Raw genomic sequence first — 11,764 nt, 5'->3', positions numbered from 1 at the left:
GACGATTGGAAGTGGTGGGTTTAATGTTTGCCCGGTTTTTTTTTTGTTTATTTTTTTTATTTCCCTGACATTCTTCGAGTCCCACTTTTTCTATTTTATTTATTTTTTTTTTTTTTTTTCCCTTGAAAACTTTTCCTTCTCTTTTTTTTTTTTAACATATTCATTTTCAATACATATTCAATCGTAATTGTCTTGACAATAGTTAGTTTGAAACGTTTGATATTAGTTTTGTTGGAACCATGTCACTTCATTATACATTTAAATGGTATGTATCGAGTAATCAACTTGCTAGGTTTTTTTTGTCTGCTTGAAGCCGTTAACAAATGCTTGTTTCAAATGGTAAAATAATGGGAATACCCCAGAACACTTGAGCTAGTACTGCAAATATACAGCCAGTGACTGTCTAGTCAGTGTGCACCAGTAGGAACCGTATTTCGAGTCATTCTATATACAATAGCAATCTTAGTCAAGCACAGAAGAATAAAGCATTGACAACAAAACAATCTTCTTATCTTTCGATACTAACAGATTCTTTTTTGTTTAGGCCAAAGGGTGCTGAAGACGTAATTGTCACTGGTTCTTTCGACAATTGGGCCAAGTCTTTACCACTTCTTAAGCAGACAGATGGCTCCTTTTCATTACAAGTCCCATTACCACCTAAAGCTGAAGATGTTATTTATAAATATGTTGTTGACGGTGAATGGAGAATTAACCCTGAAGAAAACATCACCAGAGACGAAAGTGGTATTGAAAATAACATTATCACCAAAGACCATTTGAAGGAGTTGATTGCTGTTCCAGGATCCTTAATTCCCGAATCTGGCTTACCTGTAACCCCAGTAGCAGTTCAAAAAGGTTCTGACAACCAAGAAAATTTGAACACCACAGTTTTGCCTAAAGAAGAACCTCATCACCAATCTCTTGCCGGAGAGCCAGGTATCTTCATTCCAAAAGAAAAAGAAGCTTTGTCTGCATTTGAGAAAGTTGAGGATACTGACGCCAAGGCGTTGAATGAAAACGTCACTGAAGTTGGAACTGCAAACCAAACCAATTCTGACAATGATAATTTGAAGACCACAGTTTTGCCTAAAGAAGAGCCTCACCATCAATCTCTTGCTGGAGAGCCAGGTATCTTCATTCCAAAGGAGAAAGAAGCTTTGTCTGCATTTGAGAAAGTCGAGGATACCGACGTCAAAGTCTTGAATGAAGACGTTACTGAAGTAGGCACCGCAAATGCCGAACCACAATCGCTGATCGCTGTTCCATCAACTGGCGTTTTAGTTGAAGGCTCTGATTTAACTCCAGAAGAAAGAAAGAAACAAAAGAAAAAGGTTAAGAAATTACAATACAAAGCTAGAAAGAAACAAAGAGCTGCTGAAGCAGCAGCAGCTACTGCTGATGAAGCCAATAGTACTAGCGACATTGACACTGAGGAAGCCACTCCAGAACCAACCACTCAAGAGAGTCATTCAAAGAATACCGTTGCTGGGTTAGCTGCTGGTGGTGCCACTGCTGCTGCTGCTGCCACTGCCACCACTGCATTGGCTGACCATCCAGACACATTGGGATCTACCACCAACGGAGGGCATATTACTAGTAACGATGTTGCCACACCACTTATCTACGAACCACAAACTCTGTCAATCGAAAAACCAAAAGAATCTATCACAGAGCCAGTTATCAAAGAATCAAAACTCGATTCAGATCTTGAAGCCCCTAAGCCAGCTGCTGGTTTTGCAGAAACAGCTGTTGTAGAGCCAAAGTCGACTCCCAACACTGATGCCAATAACATAGTTAGTACTGGTGCAGAAACGTCTCTTGACCCGACAGTTGCTGACAACAAGGAACCAGAGTCTGCAGTTCCAGGAAACAAAACCGAACCAACTGTTGATCAAACTGCTGCCGCAATTCCAGTCCAAGAAACTGAAACCGAACCTGTTTTGGCAACACCAGCACCGGTAGTCGTTAATGATTTTGCTGATGAACCAATTAATGCTACTGAGGTTGAGGAGCACCCAAAGACTTTAGATCCAAATGCAGTAGCTGATTCTGAAGCCAAGGAAGTTGACGCATCACCTGTCATCAAAGAATCTGGAAATGTTCACACCAAAGAGGAAGAAATCATCATTGCAGCTGAAGGTAGCGAAAAGGATATTACTGCTGCTGTCGAGGCTCGTGAAGGTGCTGGGGTAACCCTTGAAGAAATCCAACCAACAGAATCAGAAAAGGAAAGATTGACAAGAGAAGCCAAGCTTGCTGCTGGTGTTGATGGACCAATCACTGTTGAAAAAGTTGATGTTCCTGAGGATGAATTGAAATCTCTGAAAGTGGAATCACCGACTAAAGAGACAAACCCAACCGCAAAGAAAACCGAACCAAACACGGTCAAAAAGACCACATCAAAGGGAAAGACTGAAGAAAAGAAGAAAGGTTCATTTAGAAGGTTCTTGAAAAAGATTTTCCACTAACTGATTTGATTTGGTTGTCAGTCAATTACAAAAGACTTTTATTCCTAATTACTCTTAATCCATTGCAAGCATCGTTTTTGTTTTTCTTTTAATACCGTTTTTTTTTTTTGTATTTCCACAACCACTACTTTCACGAATTGATTTTTTTTTTTTTTTTACTTCCCGTCAGTACAGTTATATCACCTTCGATAATAATTTATTTCTCCTATTCTCTCAATTTAAATATTTTTTTGTTTTGTTTATGTTTGTAATATATAGCATCTACCTTTTGTACTTTGTTTAGAATTTTAATTAATAACTTGCAAGTATTGATATTTTAATGGGTATTGCGCAACTGCTCTGTCGGTGGTCGTGTGTTTACAAGAAAAAACAACAACAACAACAACAACAAAAGTTACTTTTGTTGGCTCGTCGCCACTGCTCTTCCCATTTTCAAAAAAAAAAAAATTTCACCTTCTTTTTTTTTTTGTTTAGTTTTTTTTTTTTTTTTTGTATTCCACAATCAATCAAAAATGGACGGTCCAGTTGAAGCTACTAAGCAGTTGTTTGTTAGACCTTTGAGAAACGATGTCACTCGTGAAGAAGTTCAAGATCATTTTTCCAGAGCTGCACCAGTTGTTGAAGTGCGCTTGATGGAAGGCTATGCTTTTGTTACATTTGAAAATGAAGATGATTCAAAACAAGCTTTAGAATTACTTAATGACGCCGAATTCAATGGAGAAAAGTTACAAATTGAATTTGCCAAAGAAAAAAGAGAGGATACACGTGGTAAATATCGTCTTTTGATCACCAATTTGGCAGAAGGTACTGCATGGCAGGACATCAAGGATTTTGTTAGAGAAAAGACCGACAGTCAACCAAGTTATGTCAAGGTCTTCACCAACTACGATAATGGTGAAACCACCTGTAGTATGCAATTTCAAAGCCGTGAAGACTTGGATAGAGCTATTCCATTGTTGGACAAAGCTGTTTTCAGAGATATCACTATTGGTGCTGAAGAAGACACCAGTCCATACGTTCCACCACCACCAAGAGACAGAGGAAGAGGAGGTTTCAGAGGAAGAGGAAGAGGTGGATTTGGTTTCAGAGGGGGAAGAGGTGGCTATGATCGTTACGATAGAGGTGGATTCCGTGGAGGAAGAGGTGGTTTTGATAGAGGATTCGATAGAGGTGGATTTAGAGGGGGAAGAGGTGGTTATGACAGGGGTGGATTCAGAGGGGGAAGAGGTGGATTTGATAGGGGCGGATTCAGAGGTGGAAGAGGTGGATTCGACAGAGGTGGATTCAGAGGTGGAAGAGGCGGGTATGACAGAGGTGGATACGATCGTGATAATTTCAACGACAGAGGTGGATCATATGACCGTGAAAGATCTCCTACTCGTTTTTAATTTCATCAGCTATGCGTTTATTCCTTTTCAAGCAAATTTGGTTGTGTTTATGAAACAGATGTGTCTCCATTTTAAGAGTTTTTAATTTAGTCAGTTAGAATAAAATGAAAACGAAGGGGAAACAAGAAAAGATTACAGGTTGTTTTGTTTATTTGTTATATTCATTTTTTTTTTTTTGTCTGGCCAAGCCGTTATATTGGATTTTTGTTTTATATGTTAATTGTGTAAAATTTATTGTAAACGAAATGGATATCAAAGGATATTTTAAAACTGAATGAAGAAACGAGAAGATAGAACTGGACTAGGAATGTACTATGGATAATAGTCAAGATTCATTGAAAAGTTTAATTTTAATTCACTATACCCTTTTTTTTTGTATTATTAAACCACCGCCATGTTGAATCAGGAATTTTTTTTTTTGGCAATTTGTATTATTACCCCTTTTTTGTTTACAAAACTTCATTTAATGACTGTTACGATTATAGATTTAGACGTATATAGATTAATATTTATACTTTTCCCTTTAGGGCATGCTACCAGAGAATACCTTTTCTCTATCTTTCCCAAATATGTCTTCATGTTTCCCCCAATTGCCTACATGCAATGTGAACCCCTGGCTTCTTGAAGACAAAAAATCAACCAACAAATGTGTTTGTTTCATCGAAAGAAGCTCATCTTCCAAGGACTGGTAAATCAAAAATTTTGTGTCCTTTGAAACCAATGAGAAAGGCACGTTCAACAGTTCATTTGCTGAACTAAGTTGAGTCGAGTCAACAACATGGTCGCTGGAAACAAATGCATCGTCCACAAATGATGCATAGTCAGGATATTCTTTCAATAACTCAACTAGGTCATAGATGCCATCTAAGAATATCACTTGCAGCAAATGTACATTGTCCTCGATATACCTCTCAAGGTCGTTGTCTACACTGGACAAATTATCTTGGCCCATGTGCTTCAACCCATCATGTACAATCTGTCTGTAGTGCAATAACTGGAGAATCATAGTGGCACCGACCGAATGCCCCAATAAGGTAATTTGGTTGACGTTAAAGTTCTGCTTGATAAATCTCAATGCTCGCAATATATCAATTAAATGTTCAGGATGCTTGACCTCTGGAGATAAACGATAATTGATCCCCATCAAGTTGGCATTGGGAACGCCTAGGGCTGGTTTCATTTCATCAAATGTGTTGTTGGGGTCTCTCCAAGCACCTCCGTGAATATATATAAACGTGCTTGCATTGGTTGACTTGTACTTAAAGACCTTTATCTTTTGTAAGTCATGTTCTCCATAGTTAAATTCTTGTTCTTTAGATGTATCTTCCATCTTTGCCTTGTATTAACTTGCCAGGATATTTCGCTTTCTCGGTGTGATAGAAAAACTTCACTACGAATGCGCCACAACTACTTCAAATAACAATAAAACACACAATCAGAAGGTACTCACTTTAATTCTTTAGTTAGAAAACCACGTCATCCATAATCCTGACTTTCCCTCGTAGTTGCTACGTGACATGACCGTATTAGCTTGGCTTATTACTACCATACGTATTTGTAACCCTCGCACTACCTTGACTTAATTTTTTTTTTTTTTTTTTTCAGGAAGAGGAAAAATTTTCAAGTGGCAGATCACCAAATCTTTGTTTGACCAACCCAATACATCACAAACTAAAATACCTATTATCATGTCCACAGGATTACTCGACTCATGGGCAGATGCCGGTGATGAATTTTCAGCTCCACCAGAAGTTATCGCCAACCCAGATGGAACTAAAACTGTGATCACTTTCAGAACCAACCAAGATGGTAAAAAAGTCAAGATAACCCAAAAAATAAAAGAAGTAAAGGTACAAGAAAAAGTACATCCTTTAATTGCCCAACGTAAAAATTGGAAAAAGTATGGTAAAGAAAAGAACTCGCCTCCAGGACCAGACACCAGTACCACACAGTTGGGGGAAAAGGTGGATTTGAAGTTAGGTACATCATGGAAACAAGATGAAAAGAAAGAAGAGGAAGACAAAGCACACGAAAGAGCTCAAAAAATTGCCGTCCAAACCATTAAATGTAGAGTGTGTGGCGGTGACCATTACACAGCCAAATGTCCATTCAAAGACACTTTGGGAGCTGCTGCTGGTATTACTCCAAGTGGCACTTCCCCAGAACCTACCAAAGAAGGTGGTGCTGGTGCTGCTGGTGCGGGTAAATATGTTCCTAGACATTTGAGAGCTGATGCTAACGGAAATATCCCAACCAGAGAAGCAAGAGACGATTCTACCACATTGAAGGTAAGTCAATTGAACTCGTTTGTTGACGAAGATATGTTGAGAAACGAATTGTTTGCCAAATTTGGTCCATTACAAAGAGTCACAATTGTGAGAAACAGAGAAACTGGCGAATCCAGAGGATTTGCTTATGTTTCATTTGCAACAGAAGAAATTGCTCAAAAGGCATTGGATACATTCAATGGTAAAGGTTACCATTCTTTGATTTTGCATTTGGAATGGTCAAAGAAAAAGAGAACCTAGTTGGATTTGGCCAGGACAGTGATTGTAAGACATATTTGCATGTATAGTAGTTTAATATAAGTTGTTGAAATTACAATACGAATGGGTTTACATTGTTTGACACAATTTCTGTGCAAATTTTGAAACAAAAAAAACTTGTGACCGTAAACAGTAATATGCCATATGTGCATCTCGAGAAAGAGGTACCCTTATTTGTGAAGTTTGCTCTAACGGATATCGATGTAGAGAAACAATCGGATATATTATGCAATCCACCTAAAGGGGGTTAGAAAATCTTGTTTGCTACTCTAAAAGTTTGTCATTTTTCCGCTGCTCACTAATCATTTTCTTTCCTTTCTTTTTTTCCACCTTCACTAATTTTTTAACTTCTCCGCCAATTCCCATTGTTTTCAACAGATACCGGTAGTTCTGGATAGAGAATTTCAAGATCAACAACCTGAAGTTCAACTTGTATTTATAAGTCTGTATAAGCAACAAATCATAATTACTATCGAGTTTTTTTTTTCTTCTTTGTTTTGTTCAGTACTTTTCAATTAATCAGCATAAATGGTATCTTCGGAAACTTTAAACACCAGTGATTCTCATATAAGTCAAAAAAAGACTGGATTTTTCAACAAGTTGATCAAAAAGTCCAAGGATCTGAAGAGCCTGTCAAGAACGTTAACTCAATCCGAGTTGAAATCAATTTCCCTGGCTAGTCGGAGATCGAGCATCAAAAATGGTAAACGGGATTCTATTTATAGCAAGCACTTTGTTGATGATGATAATTCGTCATTATATAATGATGACATGGATGATATTAACTCAATAATAGATGATGAGACGGATGAATCGATGTTTGGAACAAGTAATATTTCGGACTCACGAGCATCCTTTGAGAAAATAGTCACAAATAACAATTCTACTTTTGATAATCATACATTAAGTGAAAAGGTAATGTTCCCTGCCAGCACTGAGGGACTAGATATGGATATCCCTATTGATCAAGAGCCGCCTTATGTTGGTCTTACGTATGAATCGTTCCTTAGTCCCAAGTACATAAAAACAACCCGCAGAAATAAACAGAGTCCAAGGATTGTAAATAATTTGTTTTTGGCGCAAGAGTTAAATGTCAACGAAACAGCAATTAATAATGGCGACGGCGAAGTTGAAACGGAGGATGAACACGATGGATTGCTGCATGATGAGGATTTTGGAGGAGACACCAGAAGAGAGGTATTTGTTATGGAGTTTAGTAAAGACGGAAAATATCTAGCGGCAGCTGGAAGAGACTCTGTCATAAGAATATGGAAGGTTATCTCGTCTCCACTTGCAAGGATGGAATTCAATCAACTTGAGAAGGAAAATGGCCCACCCCTACGCAGCAACAAAAGAGATAGTGTGTTTGATACAGCGCCTGTATTCCATAGACAGCCAGTGAGGGAGTTCAGAGGTCATACCAGCAGTGTGTTGGCATTAGCATGGAGCAAAAATAATTTCTTGATTACCGGGAGTATGGATAAGACGGTCAAGCTATGGCATGTGGATCGTGACCGTTGTCTTCAGACTTTCGAGCACGAAGATTTTGTAACTTCAGTAAAGTTCCACCCGCTGGATGACAGATTTTTTCTTAGCGGGTCTCTTGATAACGGGGTTCGTCTTTGGTCAGTGTTAGAAAACACCGTTTCATATAGTAAGAACTTGGGCGATGAAGTATTGATTACTGCATTAGAGTTTTCTCCCGATGGTCTACATTGCTTTGTTGGCGGCTTCAATGGCTCTTTGTTCATTCTTGAAACCAAAGGGTTGTTTGAGGTGTTTAGAGTTGAAATCAAAGAGAGATCAATAGTTCATCCGTTTGTTAATAAAAATGGTAACAAAATCACTGGGATTAAAGTTTTTGATAACGACCTATATCAAGGCTCAGGGGTACCAGGTCAATTGGACAAGTGGACCGTTTTGGTTACAACAAACGATTCCAAGATCAGAATCATCACTACTACACAAAAGAGATTGATAACAAGATTTCGGGGACTAACAAATAATTCATCATCTATTGTTGCCCATAGCAGTGAAGATCAGAAATATATCATTTCGGGATCTGAGGATCACTATTGTTATATCTGGGAGAATAACAATTCAATTATCAATAACAAACTCAAGCAGTCGTTAAAAGAGTTTATGATTGATGGTAAACAACACATTTCAGACTTTCATCACAAGCACGAAAAGTACTCAAAGTTTGTATCGTTGAACAAGTTTTTAAACAAGTTTTTAGAAGAAGATAAAGATCGAAAGTACGACTTTGTTGCCAATGAAAATAATAGCTACACTTGCTTCCATGCACATCATTCTCGATGCAATGTGGCCATTTTTGCACCCGAGTCCACCAAGAGACATTTATTGTTGTCAGATGATTTGATATATGATTTGAAAAGACGTGGGGAAAGCTGTCGAATAAACCCGTCAAGATGCTTTACTTGTAACTCCAAAAATCAGAAACTTGGGGATAGAGTCGAGAGTGGAGACATCATTGTCACTACTGACCAGTTTGGTTTAATAAGAGTCTTCAGACAGGACTGTGCCTATGCGTACAGAAGGATGTTTATTGACTTTTACCAAAAGGGACAAATCAAAGCCTCTAGCGATATCCAGCTGATAACCCAATCTGAAAAACCATTGCCTATAAGAAGAGCCTTGTCTCGCCGTGATCGAAGTACTTCTCGTATCAGAGACCCCAGCTTGAGTCCAGCACGACAAAGTGAAACTTCCAAGAGTATCAGAAACATATTGGCGTCAAAAATTAATTCTTCAGCACCCCCAACACCTTCATCGGAGATGTCCTTTTCGAGCACAATTGGAAGTTCTAGTATTGATACAAGACATTACCCTGGAGTAGCCGTGCTTCCAAAAAATCCAATGTTAAGTATATCTGCAGCAGCAAGAAACCCACAGTTCATTCAGCAAGTGCCAATGGACCATGATATTGCGTTGGAAGTAAACAGAACAGGTAGCGATACCACATTAGGAGCAGAATCCGGTACACAGACACCCCAGGCTACTTTGAATCAAGATAATTTACATTCGAGTCGAACATCTACAGTTCCAAAAATAGTTTTTTCAAAGGAACCGGAGTCAAATGATGCGAACAACCATCATTCACAACTTGAGGAGGTCAAGATAAATAGTCAAGCACAAAGTCGGGGCAGAACAAAGTCGTGAAGATAAGATGCCCTTTTGTTCTTGTTAGTTCGTTTATATGTTCTCTCAGAATGACATTTTCAAGCATATACTGAATAATGTACTATTACGTCAGATTTAATCATGTTTCTCTATTATTAAAAATACAAAAGTATAACAACTAGAAAGAAAAGCTCTCAGATACTAGCCAGACCAAAATTGGTAAGCCTTTGGTTCATTGATGCTCACAGGCAACTTCGAAGTACTGTCATCGTTTTCATTACTGTTTTCATCAACATCCATTTTATCATCCCCATTCTCTGTTTGAGTACTCTGCTTAACAGACTTGTGGATTTCACTGATTTTGACAGGTTTAAGCAAGTCATCTAAAACAGTGGATAATTCTGGGTTTGATTCTTTCAACTTGGATATTTTTTCAAATTGGACCCATCTTTCGAAAAGGATTTGTTTTCTCTCCAAGTTCAATTGATTTTCAAACTTAAGTAAACTAGCTTGCAATTCATCAACTTTTTTCAACTTTAAATTAAATTTTTCTAAAGTCAATTCAATCACTTGGTTAACCAAATTCGTTTGTTCTATCTGAGCTTGTTTTAAATTCTCTTCGGCATTTTGCAGAATTAACTCACGTCCGTTGGCAGTAGAAATTAATTTGGCAACAATATCCTGTACTAACGTTTGCGATACAACATTTTTAGAAGTATCTTCCTCTTCCTCTTTTATTAACTTTGTCAAAAACTTATCTTCAATTGGTAACTGGATAAATTTAATAATACACTGTTCTCTGGTTTTGGTAGCAACATGCTCACTGATTTTATCCCATTGATTGTTCAAATTTGCGTTGACATTTACTGGACCAGTAGAAGATGGTGGTTCGTAAGTTCCAAACATTTCAATACCTTCTAATAGTAACAAGATTTCCTGTTCACTCCACTTTTCGCCTTCTTCTGTCTTTTTCAATTGGATAAAATCAGAAGAATGAAAACTCAGTGGAAACAAACCTTGTTCATAACAAATCTCACATAAAACACTGGCGTTGTTTATAGTAGATGTTGGGTTGTACATGTAGGACTTTATTTTCAAGTTGTGATATCTGACTTCAGTTGTATCCTTACCGCAAATACTACACGAATAATGAACGATATTATTGGTTTTATAATTTGTCTTCTTTTCCCCAGTTGCATAAACATTACGTCTGATTTCCAAATTCAATGGTAACTCATTTTCCTTTTCTGCTGGTATATCTTCGTTGTTTGAGACGTCAGCCGTTGTAGCGTTTGGTTTGGTTGTCTTTGTCAACTCAGCATTTTCTGGAACAAATGGCACCAAACCTTGTGGTGCATCCAACGTGATTTGGAAATGTCCGGTATACTGTGGGCCTAAAACTGATGATTTGGTTTTAGGATCAATTTGATAGTTGATCAATCCCCATTGCTCCAAGAATTGATGAATTCTTATTATATTGGTTACATCTCCCGACAAATTTCTACGAACGGCAGTAATTGTCAAATATTCTTTAGGATTTAATCTAAAAGTATTGACAATAAAATCTCGAATGTACTTGTAATCTTGAGACGATTTATATCCAGAGCCATCCTCAACAAAGAAATCTGGCAACGATTTCTTCTCAATGTCATGTATTTTGTTCAAATCAAACCACTTGGCAAATGATGGAATAATCACTTGAGATGTTTGTTCTACCAAGTATCTTTTGGCCGATTCTTGAAATTCGTGTTGTAGCTTTTCAACATCAATAACTTGCGAAGTCTGATTGTTCTGGTCATCTGTTGCTGGTGCTGGAGTCTCTTCATTGATTGGTCCAGATACAGACTCTTCAGACTTGGGAACTTCAACTTTTGGTGTTTCGGGTTCAACTGACATTGTTGGTGTTATTTTATTGATGATAATGTGCTAGGTGAAATATATTACCAAATTATGTTGAAACTTGGACCTAGATTTTGTTTTCATTTCTTTCAAAATCCTTCTTCTTTGCAGAAGATTTTTTCTGTTGACAAAATATTGTGCTGGAGTACACGACTTATTGAAACATGCACACGACCCCATTTCAGGATACGCGTCTCCATTGGTTTTTTTTTCTTTTTATTTGTTTTTATTTTCATTTGGTTGTAATAATGACCAATTTTGGTTTTCATTTTTTTTTTTTCTATCCCCAAAGAATCAGGACAGCCGAATACGAAATCAA

At 37.7% G+C, this 11,764-nt stretch overlaps 6 protein-coding genes across 6 annotated transcripts; 4 read left to right on the top strand and 2 right to left on the bottom strand. All coding sequences in view use genetic code 12, as the record gives it.

The window, feature by feature from the left end:
• Positions 1 to 239: 239 nt before the first annotated feature.
• On the top strand, positions 240 to 2,468 carry CD36_13260 (conserved hypothetical protein; the record flags this gene model as incomplete). Its single annotated transcript, XM_002417920.1, has 2 exons — positions 240 to 265; positions 545 to 2,468. The coding sequence occupies 2 exons, from the start codon at positions 240 to 242 to the stop codon at positions 2,466 to 2,468; spliced, it is 1,950 nt and encodes a 649-aa protein (XP_002417965.1).
• Positions 2,469 to 2,980: 512 nt separating this feature from the next.
• CD36_13250 (conserved hypothetical protein) lies at positions 2,981 to 3,856 on the top strand (the record flags this gene model as incomplete). Its single annotated transcript, XM_002417919.1, has 1 exon — positions 2,981 to 3,856. One exon carries the CDS (start codon positions 2,981 to 2,983, stop codon positions 3,854 to 3,856), a length of 876 nt encoding a protein of 291 aa, XP_002417964.1.
• Positions 3,857 to 4,379: 523 nt separating this feature from the next.
• Positions 4,380 to 5,186, bottom strand: CD36_13240 (conserved hypothetical protein; the record flags this gene model as incomplete). The annotated part of the gene is made up of 1 exon (XM_002417918.1): positions 4,380 to 5,186. One exon carries the CDS (start codon positions 5,184 to 5,186, stop codon positions 4,380 to 4,382), a length of 807 nt encoding a protein of 268 aa, XP_002417963.1.
• Positions 5,187 to 5,544: 358 nt separating this feature from the next.
• On the top strand, positions 5,545 to 6,384 carry CD36_13230 (eukaryotic translation initiation factor 3 Rna-binding subunit, putative; the record flags this gene model as incomplete). Its single annotated transcript, XM_002417917.1, has 1 exon — positions 5,545 to 6,384. One exon carries the CDS (start codon positions 5,545 to 5,547, stop codon positions 6,382 to 6,384), a length of 840 nt encoding a protein of 279 aa, XP_002417962.1.
• Positions 6,385 to 6,930: 546 nt separating this feature from the next.
• CD36_13220 (WD-repeat protein, putative) lies at positions 6,931 to 9,585 on the top strand (the record flags this gene model as incomplete). Its single annotated transcript, XM_002417916.1, has 1 exon — positions 6,931 to 9,585. One exon carries the CDS (start codon positions 6,931 to 6,933, stop codon positions 9,583 to 9,585), a length of 2,655 nt encoding a protein of 884 aa, XP_002417961.1.
• Positions 9,586 to 9,747: 162 nt separating this feature from the next.
• Positions 9,748 to 11,442, bottom strand: CD36_13210 (SWI3-homologue, chromatin structure remodeling complex subunit, putative; the record flags this gene model as incomplete). The annotated part of the gene is made up of 1 exon (XM_002417915.1): positions 9,748 to 11,442. One exon carries the CDS (start codon positions 11,440 to 11,442, stop codon positions 9,748 to 9,750), a length of 1,695 nt encoding a protein of 564 aa, XP_002417960.1.
• Positions 11,443 to 11,764: the final 322 nt, after the last annotated feature.

Source organism: Candida dubliniensis, chromosome 1 (genome assembly GCF_000026945.1).
Source record: "Candida dubliniensis CD36 chromosome 1, complete sequence".
Classification (NCBI taxonomy): domain Eukaryota; kingdom Fungi; phylum Ascomycota; class Pichiomycetes; order Serinales; family Debaryomycetaceae; genus Candida; species Candida dubliniensis.
This window is presented reverse-complemented; position numbering and strand designations above follow the sequence as displayed.